Source organism: Pleurodeles waltl, chromosome 3_2 (assembly GCF_031143425.1).
Source record: "Pleurodeles waltl isolate 20211129_DDA chromosome 3_2, aPleWal1.hap1.20221129, whole genome shotgun sequence".
In the NCBI taxonomy this organism is placed as follows: Eukaryota; Metazoa; Chordata; class Amphibia; order Caudata; family Salamandridae; genus Pleurodeles; species Pleurodeles waltl.
Window position 1 is genome coordinate 212460551 of NC_090441.1, and position 23811 is coordinate 212484361.

Consider the following 23811-nt stretch of genomic DNA (forward strand, 5'->3'; position numbering starts at 1 on the left):
CAAGCCAGGCCAGCCTCCTACAACAATGTCAAGGGTGCTCCAAGCTGCTGGACCTCTGCACTGTAGTTAAAGCAAGATTTTGTTCACAATATGTGAGCTCATATGCTTACTTAATTATTCACTGTCTAAACCAGTAGCTTGCAGTGGTAAGTAGATGTTACAGGAATCTCATAGAAACAGTTTGGCTATTATGACCGAAATATTACTTCTACATGAAATCATGTTATGAAAAGTGTCCGTGCCGTCTGTGCCAAAACTATTATAAAATGATCCGCTCGTTGGAGATGAGACAGACTTTGACATCAGACTCTTGGGTTTTCTTGCTTTGGGATCATTCCTCTGAAAACTTTGACTTCAGATTTGCTGCTCTGCTCTGAAAGCTGTTGGAGCGTTTATGTTGAGGCAGACCTTATGTCAGTCTGCTTGCTAATCTATTTGATTTATTAACTACTTCTCCTTCTTTAATGAAACTACACTTTTTAATAAACACTCAAAATTATAACTTTACGAATCTTGCTTTGTGCGTCTATAAAAAACCTTGGTAACTTAGTTTATAAGAGGCTCAGGTACTCCCCGTCTCTCAAGTGACCCTTTGATTCATTAGTTGGACCATTGGCCGCAACAACGGCTTCTCGCTAGTTCTCTGTAAAGTCACATCTTCTCCACTTTCTATCCGGGTTCCAGCCTTTTTCTAACTTAATAACAATGGAGAAACATAGTTAACTTTAGGGGGCTTCAATTTTGTATTAGAACAGCTCAGATCAGTTTTTAGTTATTTACATGAGTTGAGTTATACTACAGAAATGAAAATTCATAAATTATTTAAACCAGATATTTATTGTGTGCCTGTGTTTTGTGTTATTAAGTATGTGATATGCAATTAGCGGACTGTAGGAAAGTACCCTCTTTCTTGGGATGGTTACCCCCTTTTTCTGACTGATGTCAGTGTGCTTGACTGTGTTCACTGGGATCCTGATAACCAAGGCCCCAGTGATTATGCTCTCTCTCTATAAACTCTGCATTTCATCCACAACTGGCTCACTGGTGCCCCATTATAGGTCCCTAGTATATGGTACCTAGGTACCCAGGGCATTGGGGTTCCAGGTGATCCCTATGGGCTGCAGCATGTATTTTGCCACCCATAGGGAGCCCAAGCAAAGTGTTCTGCAGGACTGCCATTGCAGCCTGCGTGAAAAGTTGTAAGCACCCTTTCACTGCCATTTTTCACTGCACCAGGTCACTTATAAGTCACCCCTATTGCAGGTCTTCTAGCCCAGAGCAGGGTGCAAAGTACCTGTGTGTGAGGGCACCTCTGCACTAGCAGAGGTGCCCCCATTAACTCCAGGCCCATTTTCCCAGACTTCGTAAGTGAGGGGAAGCCATTTTACATGTGTACTGGACATGGGTCAATACCTATGTCCAGCTGCATAATGATAACTCCGAACATAGGCATGTTTGGTACAAAGCATGTTGGAATCATACCCCAAGGCTTTTGCAAGCATTGGTTGTATGATTCCATGCACTCTGGGGGCTCCTTAGAGGACCCCCAGTATTTCCATTACAGCCTTCTGAGGGTTTCCAGGCAGCCCCAGCTGCTGCCACCTCTCAGACAGGTTTCTGCTCTCCTGTTGCTTGAGCAGCTCAAGCCCAGGAAGGCAGAACAAAGGATTTCCTTTGGGTGAGGGGTGTTACACCCTCACCCTTTGGAAATAGGTGTTACAAACTTGGGAGGGGTAGCCTCCCCAAGCCATTGGCAATGCTTTGAAGGGCACATTTGGTGCCCTCCTTGCATAAACCAGTCTACACCGGTTCAGAGACCCCCAGTCCCTGCTCTGGTGCGAAACTGGACAAAGGAAAGGGGAGTGACCACTCCCCTATCCATCACTACCCCAGGGGTGATGCTCACAGCTCCTACAGAGGGTCCTGGGTTTTGCCATCTTGGATTCCAAGTTGGCAGTGTACTCTGGAAGCATCTGAGTGGCCAGTGCCAGCAGGTGATGTCAGAGCCCCCTCCTGATATGTGGTCACCCACCTAGGCGACTAATTCCTTTTTCAGGGCTATTTAGGGTCTCTCTCTTGAGTGGTTCCTCAGATTCAGATTGCAAGACTCCAGCAATCCTCTGCACTCTCCACTTCAATTTCTGACCAAACAAACTGCATCTGGACATTCCAGGATGCAACAAGCTGCAACAAAGAAGCAAGACGCCACCTGCCACATTATATCCATGGCTCCTTCCAGCAACTGCAACATTTCCCCGGTCATGCATCCTCTGAGGACAGCCCGTCTTCAGCCTGCATTAGAAGAAAGAAAGAATCTCCCTTAGGGTGAAGGTGTCACTCCCCTGCTTCTGCAGACACCAACTGCAACGACGACCGGCTGCATGGATCCCCTCCACTGCTGAGCTGCATGGATCCTGCATCACAGGTGGTGGACTAAAGTGGTCCAGATGGTCCTCTCTTCCAGCTGTCCAACTTGGGTGGAGGGAAGCCCTTGCCTGGCCACGCAGGACAGTACCCCCTTGGACTGTGTCCTTTAAAGCTTCCAAGGCTTGATGGCATCTTTTCCAAGAGATCTTCAGACATCCTGAACCTCCAACCCCCAGCACTCCATCCTGCGACGTACAGCTCCCTGAGTGATTCTCCAGCGGCGTGGGATGCTTTTTCGTAGTGCTGCATGGGTCTCTTCTGTGACTCCCCTCGCCCCGTCCTGTGTAACTCCTGTGGGTGATGCCTGGTCTTCTGTGGGCTCTCTGTGTTGCTGAGGGCTCCCTCTGACTCCTCCTCCTGGGTAGAGTCCACCTGGTCCTTCCTGGTCCCCAGTATCTCCACTTTCCACTAACCACGAGTTTTGTGTGTGCCAAGGCTTGTTGGCTGAATCCAAAGGCGCAAACCCAACTGCAATCCTCCTTCCGGCATGGGACATCACCTGCATCCCCCAGGAACTCGACTTTGTCTTCTTGGGTGCAATGCTTACTCTCCTTCTTCACCATCGACTCACCTCTTGCACTTTCAGTCTGGTGGGTAGGGGCTCTTCCCCTTCCTGGAGTCTGTTTTGCTTCTTGAACTTAGTCCCCTTCTTCCACAGGTCCTCTTGTCCAGGAAGTAAATTGTTGGTATCTTGCAGTCTCTTCTGGGTGTTGGATTATTCTTTCTAAGTGGGTGTTCTGGGGAATTTACAGTGATTTACTTCTGCTTTCCTGGTCACTGGGGTAGGTTGTGGTACTTACCTTTTGGGCTATTCTAGTACTCCCAGCTCCCCTCTACACACTCCATTTACCTAGGCGGGAGACCGACTTTCGCATTCCATTTTTATAATTTGTGTATTACCTACCTCCTAAGGGAGTATAGCCTCTATGGTATTGTTGGTATTTGTGTCACTGAAATAAAGTACCTTTATTTTTGTAACACTAAGGGGGGGGTCATTGTGACCCTGGCGTTAACTGGACTGCTAGGGTCACGGTTGCGGTCGGACCACCAGCAAAGTGGCGGTCCCGCCGCAACATTATGACCATGGTCGCCATGGTCAAACCACCAACACCACCAGGTTGCCGCCAGCCTGCAGCCTGGCAGTCCCGGCGATTGAAATCCGCCAGGGCAGCGCTGCCCTGAGGATTACAAGTCCCCATCCGCCAGCCTTTCCATGGCAGTAAACACTGCCATGGAAAGGCTGGCAGAATAGGGGACTAGGGGGCCCCTGGGGGCCCCTGTACTGCCCATGCACTTGGCATGGGCAGTGCAGGGGCCCCCATGCACAGCCCCATCGCACATTCCACTGCCCGAATTACGGATTTGGAGCCGGCTGCAATGTTAAGGCCCTGTTCCCCGCTGGACCAGTGGGGAAGCCATAATAGGGCCGGTGTGGTTCAGGCGGCACAAGCGGGATGGCATTGGCAGGCGGCCTCCGCCGCCTGCCTATGTCAAAATGGGGGCCTGAGTGTTTTCTTTCATGTGTGTAAGTGCTGTGTGACTACAGTGGTACTGCATGAGTTTTGTACATCTCCTAGATAAGCCTTGGCTGCTCATCCACAGCTACCTCTAGAGAGCCTGGCTTCGAAACACTGCCTACATTTCACTAAGAGGGGATACCTGGACCTGGTTTAATGTGTAAGTACCTTAGGTACCCACCACACACCAGGCCAGCCTCCTACACGGATACATTAGAATGAATAATATTTTTGCGTTCCTCTTTAAGGACCCTGCATGCTTTTCATTTATCTTCCACTCAGCCTCATGTAAGAGTGTGTGCTCTGTTCTAGCTGAACTGTAATGTATGTAATCTTGAGTACGAAGGTTTAAAGTACTCCCTGGGGCTGGGGGGTATATGTTAGTGAGAGAGCGAGAAGGGGAGCCCGGTGTGGGGAGGGGGATGGGCTAGCAAGAGAAAGCGGGAGAAAGACACAGCTCAGCTCTAGATACAGCAGGCTCGGTATGCAAGGGTCTCCGGGTCACTCGACAGTCTCGCAGGGCACCATAAAATACTGGTCTCTCACTGTACACAGGTGAAATTGTGACAGTGAGGTATGCACTATAGCAGCTGTTCTTACCCTTTTGTCTTCTGTGGACCCCCACTGAGTCACTGATACACAACAATAGGGAACACGTACACATCAAACAAATACACAAATACAACAAGTACACATCAAACAAATACACAAATACAACAAGTACACATCAAACAAATGCACAAATACAAAAGCAAGTGTACACCAAACAAATGCACAAATACAAAAACAAGTGTACATCAAACAAATACACAAATACAAAAACAAGTGTAAATCAAACAAATACACAAAAACAAGTTCACTTCAAACAAATACACAAATACAAATAACAAATGTACATCAAACAAATACACAAATACAAAAACAGGTACACATCAAACAAACACACACATTCAAAAACAGGCATACATCAAACAAATACACAAACATAAAAACAAGTGCACATCAAACGAATACGCAAATACAAAAACAGGTATACATCAAATGCACAAGCAAAAAAACAAGTGTACAGCAAACAAATACACAAATACAAAAAACAGTGCAAATCAAACCAATACGCAAATAGAAAAACAAGTGCATGTCAAACAAATACACAAATACAAAAACAAGTACACATCAAACAAATACAAAAACAAGTACACATGAAACAAATACGCGAATACAAAAATTAGTTCACATCAAACAAATACGCTAAGACAAAAACAAATGTACAACAACCAAATTCACAAATACAAAAAGAAGTACACATCAAACAAATACAAAAACAAGTATACATCAAACAAATATGCAAATACAAAAACACGTACACATCAAACAAATACAGGCATACAAAAACAAGTGGACATCAAACAAATATTCAAATACAAAAACCAGTGTACATCAGACAAATAAGCAAATACAAAAACGAGTGCACATCAAACAAATACACAAATACAAAAATAAGTACACAACAAACAAAATACAGAAATTCCAAAACAAGTGCACATCAAACAAATACGCATATACAAAAATGGTGCACATTAAACAAATACACAAATACAAAAACAAGTGCACATCAAACAAATACGCAGATGCAAAAATGAGACAACACCAAACAAATACTGAAAAAACAAATACACATCAAACACATACACAAATTAAGACATTTTATTTGATTCACAAACAAAATATGGAAAAATCGAAATGTTAATTTTAATGGGAAGGTTAACCTTTTCAAAATGTAGTTTTATTTTTAGAAGATGAAACAATATGCTAGACCCTAGCACATCACTTGGTTGTTTTTGCTTCTAATGCATGCTCTTTTTTTCCAGCACATACCAGTGGTGCAACTAGGACCATCAATGGTGGATAATAGATTCTGGGCCCCATTTACAAACGTTTGGCTTAGGGCAGCGCCGCAGGCCATTTTGCTGCACTGCCCTGCGTCCACACAAAAGGGCAGGAATGCACTGTATCTACAAGATACGGCACATTTCTGTCCTTGTCCACTACACTGGCTCACAAATTGCTGCTCAGCACCAACGCAGGCACCATTGCACAATGGTGCAAGGATGCTTGCTTTGCAGGGATGATTGTTTTTGTGCAGGACGAGCACCTTCCTGCACAAAATCAATCACAAATGGTGTTTTCCTCTTTTCATGTGTGCTGTAGAATGCAGCACTCCTAGAAAGAAGAAAAAACGCAGAGAAATAAAGGTATGTTGCACCACCATTATGCAACCCCTGGGGTGGCATAGGAAACTGACAGATTCCCACGTTTATGAAACCTTGTAAATCTGGGAATATGTCAGATTCCATGGGCGTTGCGTGGGAACACCCCAAGCAACACCCATGGACCCCCCCTTGCACAAAGTGCTATGCGTGGAAGTGGTCCTCATTTACAAGCACATGGAAAGCCAAGCAAAAAAAATGGCACTCCAGTGGCACAGTGCACTGCCGGGGCCTTGTAAATGAGGCCCTGTTTGATGCACTTGTGATGCTCACACAAATCAAGACAAGGATGCCAACTTAACTTTTAGCCTCCAACTTCAATCTTCACGACATTTACAAAGAGTTTTAAAATGTTCCGTTTTCAGTGTTGCGTTTATATCTGTGTATATATATATTTATATATAAATATGTATATATATATATATATATACACACATACTTCATTAATACGCTTCTATTATTTACTTTTCTAACCCGACGCAAACCCCACAGGTCTACAGACCACAGCGTAAACCAAGCTTCTTTCCTTTTGTTTTTGTAAGTATTGAGAGGACAAGGGCAGTTGTCTGTTTGGGCCTGTTTGGGACAGGTAGGGACTAGGGACTAGGGCCAGAAATGCTGCCCAATTCATATTTGACCATGAATGGTGTTAGCCCCTACACATCCCTCAACATGCAACCACATATTCTACAAAGGCATCCAAACCATGCATCACATACTGACCACAGACAGATTGCATTGCCCCATCACCCAACACAATACCCTACATACAACACATATACACATACACCCCACAACTACTACAAACACCTTAATTCTCACAGCAAACACTACTCTGTCCCCTCCCACTAACACAACCTGCCACCACCCACACAATACAGAACTACAACATACATTTCTCTCAGTTCCAGTTTCCCAGATACACACTCTCTGCTGATACTAACCAACAACACTATCCACTGTTCGCTCCACACAGACCACCTGTCATCATAACAATGCCCAAACCCTGCCTTCAAACACATCATCTACAAACACTCTTCCCCTCTCTTCACCAATTACACACAACCATACAATCCCCACATTTCACTCCACCACACATATTACCTTGTCCGGTCATCACAACTAATACTTACTTCCCTGACACACACCCATCACCTCTTACACACCTCATGCATTCATCTCCAAAACACATCAACACCCCATCTAACACTCAAATTCCACTTAGCAGCACTAACTCACATACAAATCCCTCACCAAAAACAACTACAGCAATATCCCCTCTCACTATTCCACAAAAACAATACCGACCACAAACATCAGCACATCAAAGCAACACAAACTTACATTACACTCATCGTCATACCCACTCCCACCCCCAGGACTACACAAAGGATACAAATTCCATCCTATCTCCACCCCTACCCCCCCACTCTTCACAAACACCTACCTCAAGCACCCCAACCCAGCTACTTTCATTCACTCGCCTCTCCTCCATTGCACAATTTAGAACCTTACATCATGATCCACATGCTCCTCCACCACCCCAAACCCATACTCCATCCACACTAAACAAACACAAACAAAATAAAAAACAGGCCACTCATAGCAACCTCGCATCCCCTTGTCTGTTACATAATAAAACTACCCTACAAAAAACAGTACACTCTTCATGGCTCTCTCAGCCACCAAGTCCACCACCCACACACACAGACCCAACAAAATGCCTCCTTAACCTGCTGGAAGAGGAACACTATATTGAAAAGCAAGACTATTGTGAGCCTCAAACAGTTAACACAACTAGCAACACTCCAGCTTCAAGCTCACATTATACTACTTACCCTTCTCCTAAACAAAACAACACTACCACTAACACACCTTATCTAAACTGCCAGCTCATAAATGCTCGATCACTCTCAAAAAACAAGCACCACATCTACGACCTGCTCACAGACACACAACCTGACTTACTATTCATAACGGAATCCTGGTTGGGAGATGACATGGCACCAGTGTTGCACGAAGCCCTTCCTCCGGGCTATCAAACCATCACCCAAAACAGTATAGGAAAGAGAGGAGGTGGACTAGCTATTATATTCAAACAGGCAATGAACCTCAGTAAAACAGACAACATCTCCATACAAGGTTGGGAAGCCCTCCTTACCAGATGCCACCCTACTCCAACTTCCTCCTGTAACTTTCTCCTCCTTTACAGACCTCCACCTAACAACTCCACTTTCCCAGATGCTTTTCTTGACACAGTCTCAAACCTTATTACACTATACTCCAATCTATGCATTCTTGGGGATCTAAACATTTGGTTTGACAAACCCAATATACCCCATCCAAAGGCTATCGCCACTGGCCTAGTCGCATTGAACCTACATCAGATTGTACACAATCCCACACACATCGCTGGTCACATCCTAGATGTCATTTTTGCTGAGCCTGAACTCGTTACTATTCATAGCATCACACCAACCACCTGGTCAGATCACCATCTGATAACTTTCCGACAGACAACTCCACAAATCAACACACCCCACAACCACTTACATACATACACCTATCGACCATGGAGCAAACTCAATTTGGATCACTTAGAAACACAACTAACAGCAAACACAGATCTAAATACAATTAATTCTGTACCAAAACTTTATGAGTGGCTACAGGAAGCTTTTGATGTCCTAATACCACTCAGAAAAACTAAACATGACAAAAGAAAACCAACACCTTGGAGAAACACAGAACTTAAAAAGATAAAGCAACAAATCAGAAAGTTGCAGCGGACCTGGCTCAAAATAAACAACAGTCAAGACAAACTGCAGCTACACAAACTTAACAGGATATACAAATCATCAATCAAAAAAGCTAAAAAAAGATACTATTCAGACAGAATTCAAAATGCTCAATCTACAACCAAGGAATTTTATAAAATTCTCAATGAATTTCGAAAACCTACATGCATGGAAGGAAGTCATCCCACCACTCAAGATTTCACAAACAAATTGGCAACTCACTACACAACCAAGGCAGACACATTGGACTCCTATTTAAAAGAGAAGAAAACCATCAGCACCAACCCCTTTCCTAAAATACCCTTTAAGAATAAACCAACCCAACCTCTACAGTCCTTCAAACAAATATCCCAGGATGAATTTATGGATTTGGTCAAAGCAAGCAGACCTTCTGGTTGCCCTTCTGACCCTTGCCCACCACAAATCTTCAAGAACATCCTGCTATCTACTTCTGCTGCCACACCTGTAAGAAGAATCATCAACAACTCTTTAACTTCAGGAACTTTTCCTGCAAACCTGAAAAAGGCATACATACAACCTTTATTAAAGAAAACAAACCTAGACCCGCAAGACCCCAACAACTACAGACCAATCACAAATGGACCTTTCCTGGGCAAATTGATAGAAAGAGCAGCATTCGCCCAGATGTCACAATTCATTGAAGACAATTCTATACTTTCAGACTTCCAAACTGGATTCCGCCCAGGAAGAAGCACTGAATCAGCACTCATAGCAATCTGGGACGATCTTAAAAACACAGTCGACCGAAATGGAGTTGCTGCACTACTTCTCTTGGACCTCTCAGCTGCCTTTGATACGGTTGACCATGACACCCTAACTCAAAGACTCCACGAAGCCGGCATACAAGGGATTGCTCTCGACTGGATTACTTTCTATCTTCAAAAAAGATCAAATATCATCCACACGCCCCCCTTCTCGTCCGAACCCTACCTCACTAAAGCAGGGGTCCCCCAAGGGTCAATCATCTCACCTTTGCTTTTAAACATCTACATGATATCTTTACCAGAACTGATCAATGATTTCCATCTCACATGCTACAACTACGCAGATGACACACAAATACTACTTAATTTAGAAGGCCCCAAAAACATTGAAAACTCAAACAATCTTCAGTTGCCTCAGAGCCGTTGATTAGTGGATGACCTGGAGTCATCTCAAACTAAATACCTCCAAAACAGAAATACTCATATGTGGTGACTGGAAAAATTATGACCCTCTGTGCGTCTGGCCTGATGATCTCGGACCACCTCCTCAATTATCCAAGGAAGTTAAAAACCTAGGAATCACCATGGATTCCAAGTTAACTATGAATGCCCAAGTAGACAAATTAGCACGCACAAGCTTCATCACCTTAAAGACTTTACAACGCATCTTCCCCCACCTCGGATTTCCACACAAGGTGCAAGCTACTATCTCGCTTGTACTATCCAAACTGGATTATGCCAATAGCCTCTACCATGGATCATCTCTATCTGTTATGAAAAAACTACAACGTATCCAGAATTCCGCAGCCAGGCTACTACTACATATAAAGCCGCAAGCCCACATCTCCCCTGCCTTGAGAGCACGACACCGGTTACCCGTTGCCAGAAGATGCACTTTCAAGCTGCTTTGTATCACCCACAAAGCTATACATGGAACAGGACCGCTTTTTATCAGAAAGAAAATTACCAAATACATCCAACAAAGAACCCTCCGCTCAAGATTGGCACCCCGCCTTAGAACACCACCATACAAGAAAAAGACTATAGGTGGTACATCCGTCTCCGTCCAAGCAGCCAAACTATGGAATTCATTACCCCCAACTATAAGAGCCACAGATAACTTTCTTGTCTTCAGAAAACTACTCAAGAGTTGGCTCTTTCCTTCATAACCACCTTTTTCAAACAAATATGAACTGCATATGCCTATGTGGATAAATATTTTTTTTCAGATTATATGTATATTTCTATTTATTTATAGTTTCTTTGGAAAATATGTATTGCTACTATGTCATAACAATAAAATACACACACACTCTTTAAACCTGTCTGACTAAGTATTTTATACCCATGATTCTAATTATGTATTGTATGTGCATATGTGTGTGTATTCATGTGTGTGTGTATATATATATATATATATATATATATATATATATATATATATATATATATATATATATGTATGTGTATATGTTGTTTCTGTGCTTGGCACGTTCGTGGATCATTGCATGGCTCCTGGTTGGGTTGTTATACTAGATATCTATGAATTCCTGCTCTCCTCTTATCACACTTATCTACCCATCATCATATGTCATGTCTCCATCAAACTATCCTCCATTCTCACTCTGACTCATCCCAAATCCCTTCTACCACTTTCATCTCCTAAATATCTCTGCCTAAGCTCTTCCCTCCGCTTCCACATCTAACTCACCAAACCTCACTCTACCTCTGTGACCTGCCACACAACCCTACTAAATTCTCCTGCATTCATCTCCCACTGCTACTATGCTCCCCCTAACCCTTCCACATACTCTTCCCCCTCCGCCCCCCTTTACTCATCCCAAGCCTTTGGGTTGAGTAAATGAAGGATATACTTCCAATTAACACTTCTGGATTTCTTTTCTCCTCCACCCCTCCATTACTCCAGTCTAACTAACAAACTCTCATATCCGCAGCTCAGATGAACTCATAATAATACTAAAACTGTACTCATTATTTAACGATACTAATCCATCACTAATCCTTGTTGGGTTCCGGAGTAGCGTGCTACTCATCGAAAAGCGCTTTGACGCCTCGTCAGGGGTAGTAAGCGCTATATAAATATGATTACAATACAATACAATACAATATTCATGGGGATAGTCACGCAGTGCGGCGCAGCACGTCACCTCGCTGCGCTGCACTGCGACAGGGAAAGGGCAGGAATGCACTGTATTTAAAATAATACAGCACATTCCTGCCTTTTCCTCTGTGATGGGCCCCTTAGTCAGCCTAGCACCAATGCAGGCACCCTAGTAGCATGGTGCAAGGGTGCGTCCATCGCATCCAGGATTGTTTTGTGCAGAGAGGAGAACGTTCCTGCACAAAAACAATCCTGCAAGGCTTTTTCCTCTTTCTATGTGTGCTGCAGGATGCAGCACATATAGAAAGAGGACAGAACAAGGAGAAATAAAGCTATTTCTCCTTGTTACTCCTCAACTGGGAGGCATATGTTTTTGACGCATTCCCAGGCCTACCACTTCTGTTAAATCTGGGAGTGACTCAAAATCCATGGACATTGCCTAAGAACACCCCCGCAATACACACATGGAATCGCCTCCCTGGCGCAGAGTATGAAATGCAGTGGTTTGAGCTGCGTTACTCAAGGTGGCCTTGGGTGGCTTCATAAATCAATCAATCAAATAATTTATAGAGCGCGCTACTCACCCATCAGGGTCTCAAGGCGCTGGGGGGGGAGCTACTGGTTGAATAGCCATGTCTTGAGGCATTTCCTGAAAGTCAGGAGGTCCTGGGTCTGGCGTAGGCGGAGCGGTAGGGAGTTCCAGGTCTTGGTGGCGAGGTGAGAGAAGGATCTTTCTCCGGCAGTGGTGCAGCGAATGCGGGGGACGGGGGCGAGGGCGAGGCTGGTGGAGCGGAGCTGGGGGATGGGGGTGTGGAAGGTGAGTCTGTCGTTGAGGTAGGCCGGACCTGTGTTGTGGAGGGCTTTGTGTGCATGGGTGAGTAGTTTGAAGGTAATCCTCTTCGATACGGGTAGCCAGTGTAGGTCTCTGAGGTGGGCTGGGATGTGGTTGCGGCGTGGGACGTCGAGGATGAGTCGGGCAGAGGCATTTTGGATACGTTGCATTTTCGTTTGTAGTTTGGCCGTAGTTCCTGCATAGAGTGCATTGCCGAAGTCCAGTCGGCTGCTGACTAGGGCGTGGGTGACTGTCTTTCTTGTTTCTACGGGAATCCACTTGAAAATCTTGCAGGGCATGCGGAGGGTGTTGTAACAGGAAGAGGAGACTGCGTTGACCTGTTGAATCATGCTGAGTGCTGAGTTCAGGATGATTCCCAGGTCCCAATCTTTGGTAGGGGGAGCGGCGCGGCTCCTAGGGAGGTAGGCCACCAGGAGTCGCTCCAGGCGGCGGGGTTGCTGCCGAGGATGAGGATCTCTGTTTTGTCTGTGTTTAGCTTGAGGCGGCTTGATTCCATCCAGTTGGCGATGGCGTGAAGTCCATTGTGGAGGTTGTTTCTTGCGGTTGTGGGGTCTTTTGTGAAGGAGATGATCAACTGGGTGTCATCTGCGTAGGATGCTATGTTGATGTGGTGGGATCGTGCGATGTTGGCGAGAGGAGCCATGTAAACGTTGAAAAGTGTTGGGCTGAGGGAGGATCCCTGGGGGACGCTACAGATGGTTTTGGAGGATTCGGACAGGTAGGGCGGAAGTTGGACTCTCTGGGTTCTGACGGAGAGGAATGAAGAGATCCAGTCGAGGGCCTTGCAGCGGATCCCGGCGTTGTGGAGGCGTGTTCGAAGGGTGTGGTGACAAACGGTGTTGAAGGCTGCAGAGAGGTCCAGGAGGATGAGCGCTGCGGTTTCGCCTTCGTCGAGCATGGTCCTGATGTCATCAGTGGCAGCAATAAGTGCGTCTCCGTGCTGTGGTTCTTGCGAAATCCGGATTGGGAGGTATCGAGCGCTTTGCTGTCTTCCAGGAAGCAGGATGTTTCCTGGATGTTGGCTGTTCACGATTTTCTCAATGACCTTTGCTGGGAAGGGGAGGAGGGAGATGGGCTGGTAGTTTTTGGGGTCATCTGGGTCCACTTTGGGTTTCTTCAACAGGGCGTTGACGTCGGCGTGTTTCCAGCTCTCCGGAAAGGTGGCTGTCTCGAAGGAGCTGTTGATGATGGTGCAGAGGTGGGGGGCGATGATGTTGCTGGCTTTGTTGAAGATCTGGTGCAGGCAGAGGTCCGAGGGGGAGCCGGAGTGGATGGAGGCCATGGTGTTGATGGTGTCTTCGTTGTTGACGTGGGTCTAGGAGCATAGAGGGTTGGTGGTCTTGGTGCGTTGGGTTCGTGTTTGTCTGTGGTTGGCTGGTGGGTCTGGGGTTTGAAGCTGTTGTGGATGTCTTCGATCTTTCGACGGAAGTAAGTGGCGAGGGAGTTGCAGAGCTCCTGTGATGACGGGGGTTGTTAGGAGCAGGGCCTGGGGTTGGAAAGTTCTTTGATGATGCCGAAGAGCTGTTTGTTGTTGTGAGCTTTGGTGTCTATGCGGCTTTTGTAGTAGGTTCTTTTGGTGGTGCGGATCAGCTGGTGATGTTTGCGGATGGCAGTCTTGTGGGCGATGTGGTTGGATTCGGTGGGTGTAAGGCGCCAGGTCTTCTCCATTCTTCGGCATTCCCGTTTGGAGGCCTGCAGGCTCACTTAAGGTTTACGTCGTGCATGTACCACATTGCGTGCTGCAAACGCAATGCAAAAAGGGTCATAAAATGGCCCTGAGTTTAGTTCGCCAGAGGACCGTGAACCTAGGGCCGTCTCAATAAGCAGGAAGAATGGAAGCTGGTCGTGTGCCACGATAGCAGGCGGAAGAACGTCTGATTCTGATTTGAAGAAGGTTAAGTAGGATTATTCAGCCCACTACTGAATTTATGTAATGTCCAAGGAGCATATTCTTGAAGTGCTGATTTTAGACATGAGGACACATGTTGCTCCAAAAAAAAATAAAGCGACGAAAACACAAGTTTCATGAATAACTGCTTGCATTCTCTTCATTCTTGTTGTTCCTGCTTTATAATTATGTAATGAACAACATGGCGCAATTCCAGGAATTTCATGTAGCATGTATAACATAACATTCCTGACATTACACAAATGACGCCAGGTTAATTTAAATTTGACTGGGGCCTCCTTAAAAGTCAAGCTGGGCCGGCGACTACATGACACATGCTCCCTCTAGTCCTGACAGTACCAATTCTCCTCTTCTTCCCTATCTCAGGGCTTAATTTGAGCCAGTGGTTGCTGGTGCTCGGCACCGGTATTCAATTGTAAACACTGGCACTTATGACAGTCTTCCACATAGTGGCGCTGTTTATCTAATTTAGAGATGAGCACAACAGTTGTTTATTAATTCTATATACAATAAAAATTAATTATACCTGCACCTAAGCCATTCTCTGAGCTTTAGGGGCCTGAATAGTCTATATTGTCATGGTTGTAACAGTGTGATGTTGGTGGTGCATATCTCTGCCTGTTCAGTGGTATTAACAACAAAAGAATTGACACTTAGGGAACCGGGGTGCACCGGACTGAGATTGTAACTGTGAGTAAAAGCTGTAGGCACAAAGAAACGTGAGGGGGTGATAGGTGTTGGGCTAGTGACTGTTTGAGTATAATACTCTCAGAAATACTGCCCAGATTTCTGACGTTTAAGCAACCTCTGTCAGTGAAGATGAGCCAAGGCAGACCATGGAAACAGACAAGTTCTGCTGAGAACACCTAGAAGGTTCTGGATCACCAGGAATCTTGGAGAGAGGTACAAGATGGGTGTATTTCACTGAGAAATCTACAGTAACCAAAGTGCCTCTGTACTTCTTTGAAAGGGGAAGGTCTGTAATAAAACCCCTGTAAATTCTTTTCCAGGGTCTGTCAGAAGTAAGAAAGGGGTAACCAGCCCAGGGGTGTCTGATTTCATGCTTTCATTTGGGCAGATGTGTGACATTTCTTGAAATAATCAGAGTCCTTCGCTCTGGTGGTGTTGAGTGCCAGCATATGAGATGTCCCTGGGGTTGTTCCACCTGGATCATCTCCTCTTAAGAGACCATCAGCCTTTCTGTATCTTCTCCCTGCTGTAGAAGTGAAAACACAATAAAAAACAGAAGAAATCCACCGGATGTAAAGCCTGTTCTTGTGGTCTCTTTGTGATAGAAGTGCCAGGTACTATAACAAAGGGTAAACTGGTGTCAGGGTACCACAGACCTGGCCTCTTACAGTTCAGGTCTCCATCTAAACAGACCTTGAGCCTTAGCAAGTTGAGCTCTAGGGGTTACAATGGATGAAAAGCTGTCAATGAAGTCTGTGTTAGAGGTGTTCGAAATGTGTGCAATTGGTTCTGCATAATTACGCAAATCAATTGTGAAAAATGCAAAACTGTCGCCTGGATGCTGTATTTTAAAGTAAAACTCAGACAAAACAAAAAAAACACAAGCACTTCAGACAGCAGCAGCTCCTGTTCTGCTCGTTTGTGTTGTTCCCATGCACTTGCGCTAAGTTTTTGCCACAAGCGCCACGTAACTACGCGACGTGGCATAATAGCATAATTATGGTGCCTTTGCATAACAAGTGTGAAAATTAGCATACTAATGTGAGATTACACCAGCATAGCAGACATGTCACCCAGGCCGAGTGTCTCTAGAAGTTAGAAAACTCTAGGAACAGTTAAGTTTCCTTAACATTTCTCGGTTGAGGACAATCCATAACTTGAAAGACTTTCAAAGGAAACATATGAATATCTTTGTATGAAATGACAAAACATAGGAAGGAGGTAGAAGATGCGCACAAACTTTCTCAATTTTGCACACAAGGCGCGCTTTCATAAACTCTGCATCACTTCTTCAACAGTTGTGTGTGTTCTTCCAAAAACTCAGAAAAAAACAAGATGTCATCCAAACGTATAATCTAATTGTATCATGAAAGATGTTATGTACATAAAGTTTAAACTGCTTGGGGTAAAAGCATTACCAAATACTCATAATGGCGCTAGTGAGTATTTTCGAGGGGTGGGAGGAACACGCGGGATTTGACTCCAGAGTCACATACAAACTCAGCGAGTTTTCGCGGAGTTCCGCCAACAGGCAGAAATAAGCATATTGCGCTTCTTGTGCTGTGGTCTAGTGCCTGTAGCAGGGCCTGTCCTGAAAAATCTGCGCGAATGGCACCGCGTGATGCGCCAGAGGGTGCAGCTTCGTGAGTTGTTTTGCTGCTGCTCGAGTAGGTTTTCTAATCGAGAAGTAACCAGCCTTCTGACTGCGAATGGTCGCGATCCCTCAAGTTACAAAAATCTCACCGGATGTCTTACTAGCGCCTGTAAATCTCGCTCGGGGATGCCGAATCTCACTCAAGCTCGCCAACTTACCATTCTAGAGCTGTGTGTGTGAAAAAATTTCACCATGTGGCAAGTGCCAGAATTTGGCCGGAACTCTGCGTTTCAAGAGTAAAATTGTGTTCAACCAATTCCGCGGGCGCAACAGAATATTCTGGCCACCCCTAGGGGCATATTTATACTCCGTTTGCGCCGAATTTGCATCGTTTTTTTCGACACAAATTCGACGCAAAACTAACTCCATATTTATACTTTGGCGTTAGACGCGTCTAGCGCCAAAGTTCATGGAGTTAGCGTCATTTTTTGGCGTGAACACCTTCCTTGCGTTAATGATATGCAAGGTAGGCGTTCCCGCCTTAAAAAATGACTCCGATGCTATTGCGTCGGATTTATACTCCCGGGCAAAAATGACGCCCGGGAGTGGGCGGGACTAAAAAACCCGCATTTGCGCCGGATTTTAGCGCCTGGGTCAGGGCAGGCGTTAAGGGACCTGTGGGCTCAGAATGAGCCCAGAGGTGCCCTCCCAAGCCCCCAGGGACACCCCCTGCCACCCTTGCCCACCCCAGGAGGACACCCAAGGCTGGAGGGACCCATCCCACGGAAGAAAAGGTAAGTTGTGGTAAGTTTTTTTTGTAATTTTTTTTTTTTGTGGCATAGGGGGGCCTGATTTGTGCCCCCCTACATGCCACTATGCCCAATGACCATGCCCAGGGGACACAAGTCCCCTGGGCATGGCCATTGGGCAAGGGGGCATGACTCCTGTCTTTGCTAAGACAGGAGTCATGTTAATGGCGTCTGGGCGCCGAAAAAAAATGGCGCAAATCGGGTTAAGACGATTTTTTTGCCTCAGCCTGACTTGCCCCATTTTTGGACACCCAAACGCCATTTTTCCCTACGCCGGCGCTGCCTGGTGTACGTGTTTTTTTTTCACGCACACCAGGCAGCGCCGGTCGACTAACGCCGGCTAACGCCATTCAATAAATACGGCGCCCGCATGGTGCTTCAGAATGGCGTTAGCCAGCGCTAATTTTTTTGGCGCAAAACTGCGTTAGCGCAGTTTTGCGTCAAAAAGTATAAATATGGCCCCTAGTATTTTCCATTCATCTTCTACTTTTATGCTGAGCAAATCATAGGTGCCACATCTAACCTGGTGAAAAATGTAGCCAGGTCAATTCGAGTCAGTAATGTGTAGATTAATAACAGTTGCTACAGGTCTGAGGCAGAGGTTTTAGGGACAAATGGATTATCTTCAGCGCTCTACGAAATTGAGGTACTTTGAAAAGCCACTTACTTTGCATTTGAAAAGACACAGACGTGTCCAAAATGTGTAGTTGCTTAGTGGCAGCCTGGCCTGAAGTATGAAACCGGTTGTCTGGAAAGTCTATGGTAATCTGGTGTGCGCTTCAAACAGATGCTTTGTATCCATGGAGAAGGGGAGCAGCCGACAAACACATGCAGTCACTCAGACTGTTTTCTTATTCCGTTTCATTTGTTTGGTCCTATAAAAGGAAGCACCAAACTGGCTCGATGTTTTCCGTCTGGTTTCTGGACTCCTTTTTCTCTTTATTTCTCAGCACGATCTCGCGGAGGCAGTAGTCGAGCGCTTTCCATGACATCAATCCTGTTACATGGATAATTGCACTTTTGCCGATACGTTTCACTGCAAGCAGACTTTTATTTCCCTTTGTGTGTCTGCTTTGCACTGATGGTGGCCGTCAGCTCGCTTATGTGAATCTTTTACTTTTCAGTTTATATGGCAAGAAAAGTACCGTTACTTATGTAAAACTGTTTTATTTTCATTTTCAATTTATGTGGCGAGAAAAGTAAGGTTAGCTAAGCTGAGCAAACGTGAGACCCATTGCATTGGAAATGTTTGTTTTCTCTTTCCATAGGAGTAAAACGCCTGCATTGATTGTCTTTGTGCATGAAGTCCCTGCACAGAAACAACCATTCCCACAGGCAGACCCCCCTGCACCATGGTCCAGGGGGGTCCGCCTTGTCACGGCAGCTACAGGTTGGGAGGACAGGAGCCGCAGCGACAGGTCCCTGCCCTTTCCTTTGACACGGGTCAGTGTGTCCTCCGGTGCCCTCCGGCTCTCAGTCTGTCCATCATGCCTGTCTATGGGTGACTGAAGGCCTCCTCGGCGCTACAAACCTCGGAAGATGGCTGCCGGGAGCCGTCTTCCTTCTGTTCTAACTGGGGGAGCAGATGCCGCCCCCTCTGTAGGAGTGTGTACTACCCCCCCCCCCCCCGCTGCATGTGCACGGGACGGGGGGGACAAGCTTCTTCCGCACATCATCCTCCACCCCCCCCCCCCCCCCCCCCTTACTGCCGGTACCCACTGGGGCACAGTACCAGCCTCTGGACCACTCACTCCTGTACAGCAGCGCGACGTGTGACTGTCACATCAGCACAATGCAGGGAGGGAGTAATGCCTACACCAGCACTGCTATCGTTCTATTACAGCCTTGATGAACTCCATCACGAGCACTACTACCGTCGTATTACACTATTGATAAAGTGCATCACGAGCACTACTGTCATTGTATTACAGCATTGCTAAAGTCCATCACTAGCACTACTATCATTGTATTACAGCCCTGATAATGCCCATCGCGCGCACTACCACCATTGTATTACAGCATTGATAAACTCCTTAACGAGCACTACTCTCATTGTATTACAACCTTGATAAAGTCCACTGCACGAAACACATGTGTGCTGTCCTGGGAGAGTAAAGCCACGGGAGTAGGTTTATGACATGTTACATGCTGTACACATGAGCTCTGGAGTGGAGGGTGTACTCTCTGACGTCACTGAACCCACTGACTCTCCCTCCTCCATTTTACCTCTCATACCCAGGGCTCAGCTCCTCGAAGCCTGTAATCTAAGCCCCAGGCCGCTCCTGGGCTAAGCAAATAAACAAGGAGCGACGAGGGGTCTACGTGACCTCGCTGAGCCTGGGGATTAAACGAGCTTCAGTGCGTGATGGGGTTACAAACACCCTAATGGATGGGGAAACAGAGGGGGGGGGGGATAGACCAAACCCAGCACCCCCACCGAGGGCAATGACCGCCTCTCCCCAGGCCAGGCTTAGTCTCAAGCAGTCATCCTGGCAAAGAGCCCCCTCCAGTCCAGAGTCAACCACAGCATTCCCTCCTCCGGGCAAAGAGCCCCCTCCAGTCCAGAGTCAACCACAGCATTCCCTCCTCCGGGCAAAGAGCCCCCTCCAGTCCAGAGTCAACCACAGCATTCCCTCCCCTGGGCAATGAGCCCCTCCAGTCCAGAGTCATCCACAGCATTCCCTCCTCCGGGCAAAGAGCCCCCTCCAGTACAGAGTCAGCCACAGCATTCCCTCCTCCGGGCAAAGAGCCCCCTCCAGTCCAGAGTCAACCCCAGCATTCCCTCCTCTGGGCAAAGAGCCCCTCCAGTCCAGAGTCAACCACAGCATTCCCTCCTCCGGTTAATGAGCCCCCTCCAGTACAGAGACAACCCCAGCATTCCCTCCCCCGGGCAATGAGCCCCCTCCAGTCCAGAGAGAACCCCAGCATTACCTCCTCCGGGCAAAGAGCCCCCTCCAGTCCAGAGTCAACCACAGCATTCCCTCCTCCGGGCAAAGAGCCCCCTCCAGTCCAGAGTGAACCACAGCATTCCCTCCTCCGGCCAAACAGCCCCTCCAGTCCAGAGTCAACCACAGCATTCCCTCCTCGGGGCAAACAGCCCCTCCAGTCCAGAGTCAACCACAGCATTCCCTCCTCCGGACAAAGAGCCCCTTCCAGTCCAGAGTCAACCACAGCATTCCCTCCTCGAGGCAAAGAGCCCCCTCCAGTCCAGAGTCAACCACAGCATTCCCTCCTCCGGGCAAAGAGCCCCCTCCAGTCCAGAGTCAACCACAGCATTCCCTCCTCCGGGCAAAGAGCCCCCTCCAGTCCAGAGTCAACCACAGCATTCCCTCCTCCGGGCAAAGAGCCCCCTCCAGTCCACAGTCAACCACAGCATTCCCTCCCCCGGGCAATGAGCCCCTCCAGTCCAGAGTCAACCACAGGATTCCCTCCTCCGGGCAAAGAGCCCCCTCCAGTACAGAGTCAGCCACAGCATTCCCTCCTCCGGGCAAAGACCCTCCAGTCCAGAGTCAACCCCAGCATTCCCTCCTCCGGGCAAAGAGCCCCCTCCAGTCCACAGTCAACCACAGCATTCCCTCCCCCGGGCAATGAGCCCCTCCAGTCCAGAGTCAACCACAGCATTCCCTCCTCCGGGCAAAGAGCCCCCTCCAGTCCAGAGTCAACCACAGCATTCCCTCCCCCGGGCAATGAGCCCCTCCAGTCCAGAGTCAACCACAGCATTCCCTCCTCCGGGCAAAGAGCCCCCTCCAGTACAGAGTCAGCCACAGCATTCCTTCCTCCGGGCAAAGAGCCCCCTCCAGTCCAGAGTCAACCCCAGCATTCCCTCCTCCGGGCAAAGAGCCCCTCCAGTCCAGAGTCAACCACAGCATTCCCTCCTCCGGTTAATGAGCCCCCTCCAGTACAGAGACAACCCCAGCATTCCCTCCCCCGGGCAATGAGCCCCCTCCAGTCCAGAGACAACCCCAGCATTACCTCCTCCGGGCAAAGAGCCCCCTCCAGTCCAGAGTCAACCACAGCATTCCCTCCTCCGGGCAAAGAGCCCCCTCCAGTCCAGAGTCAACCACAGCATTCCCTCCTCCGGCCAAACAGCCCCTCCAGTCCAGAGTCAACCACAGCATTCCCTCCTCGGGGCAAACAGCCCCTCCAGTCCAGAGTCAACAACAGCATTCCCTCCTCGAGGCAAAGAGCCCCTCCAGTCCAGAGTCAACCACAGCATTCCCTCCTCCGGGCAAACAGCCCCTCCAGTCCAGAGTCAACCACAGCATTCCCTCCCCCGGGCAATGAGCCCCCTCCAGTACAGAGACAACCACAGCATTCCCTCCCCCGGGCAATGAGCCCCCTCCAGTCCAGAGACAACCCCAGCATTCCCTCCTCCGGGCAAAGAGTCCCCTCCAGTCCAGAGTCAACCACAGCATCCCCTCCTCCGGGCAAAGAGCCCCCTCCAGTCCAGAGTCAACCCCAGCATTCCCTCCTCCGGGCAAAGAGCCCCTCCAGTCCGGAGTCAACCACAGCATTCCCTCCTCCGGTTAATGAGCCCCCTCCAGTCCAGAGACAACCCCAGCATTCCCTCCTCCGGGCAAAGAGCCCCTTCCAGTCCAGAGTCAACCACAGCATTCCCTCCTCCGGGCAATGAGCCCCTTCCCAGAGTCAACCACAGCATTCCCTCCTCTGGGGCAAAGAGCCCCCTCCAGTCCAGAGTCAACCAAAGCATTCCTTTCCCCGGGCAATGAGCCCCCTCCAGTCCAGAGTCAACCACAGCATCCCCTCCTCCGGGCAAAGAGCCCCCTCCAGTCCAGAGTCAACCACAGCATTCCCTCCCCCAGGCAATGAGCCTCCTCAAGTCCAGAGTCAACCACAGCATTCCCTCCTCCGGGCAAAGAGCCCCTCCAGTCCAGAGCCAACCACAGCATTCCCTCCTCCGGTTAATGAGCCCCCTCCAGTACAGAGACAACGCCAGCATTCCCTCCTCCGGGCAATGAGCCCCCTCCGGTACAGAGACAACCCCAGCATTCCCTCCTCCGGGCAATGAGCCCCCTCCAGTACAGAGTCAACCACAGCATTCCCTGTTCCTGACAATAAGCCCCCTCCAGTCCAGAGTCCAAACACAGCATTCCCTGTTCCTGGCAATGAGCCCTTTCCCCACTCCACAGTCAACCACAGCATTCCCTGTTCCTGGCAATGGGCGCTCTTTCAAGGCCAGAGTGAACCACAGCATTCCCTGCTCCTGGCAATGAGCCCCATCCCAGAGTCAACAACAGCATTCCCTGCTCCTGGCAATGACCCTCACCCAACCCAGAGTCAAACCACATAATTCCCTGCTCCTGGCAATGAGTCCCTCTCTACAATCTAGGATTAGTCTAAAACATTCCCTGCTACTGACAATGAGCCCCCTTTCCAGTTCAGACTCAAACCACAGAATTCCCTGTTCCTGGCAATGAGCCCCTCTCTACAGTCTAGGATTAGTCTAAAGCATTCCCTGCTACTGACAATGAGCCCCTCCCCAGTTCAGACACAACCCACAGCATTCCCTGTTCCTGGCAATGAGCCCCCTCTTCCAACTCCAGAGTCAAACCACAGCATTCCCTGCTCCTGGCAATGAACCCCCTCTTCCAAGTCCAGCGTCAACCTGCATCACTCCTTGACCCTTGGATAGCTCTCGCCACCATAGCCTTAGTTCTGCCCTACACAGAATGTGTAAACTGGCTTCACTTAGGGGCCCCACACTCCCTACTCCACAGATGTGAACTAATCTGAAATTCAGTATCAAGGCAAGCGCTCCACCTACACCCATGGAACGACATCCCACCAGCCCTGCAAGCTCTCCACGTACACCCGTGGAACCACATCCCACCAGCCCTGCAGGCGCTCCACCTACACCCATGAAACCACATCCCACCAGCCCTGCAAGTGCTCCACCTACACCCATGGAACCACATCCCACCAGCCCTGCAAGTGCTCCATGTACACCCATGGAACCACATCCCACCAGCCTTGCAAGCGCTCCACGTACACCCATGGAACCACATCCAACCAGTCCTGCAAGTGCTCCACCTACACCCATGGAACCACATCCCACCAGCCCTGCAAGCGCTCCACGTAC

The 23811-nt window shown here is 48.0% G+C and overlaps 1 protein-coding gene across 1 annotated transcript; it reads left to right on the plus strand.

The window, feature by feature from the left end:
* The first annotated feature begins 20604 nt into the window (after positions 1-20604).
* Positions 20605-22344, plus strand: LOC138286366 (uncharacterized). Its single transcript, XM_069226526.1, has one exon. It carries the CDS (start codon positions 20605-20607, stop codon positions 22342-22344), a length of 1740 nt encoding a protein of 579 aa, XP_069082627.1.
* Positions 22345-23811: the final 1467 nt, after the last annotated feature.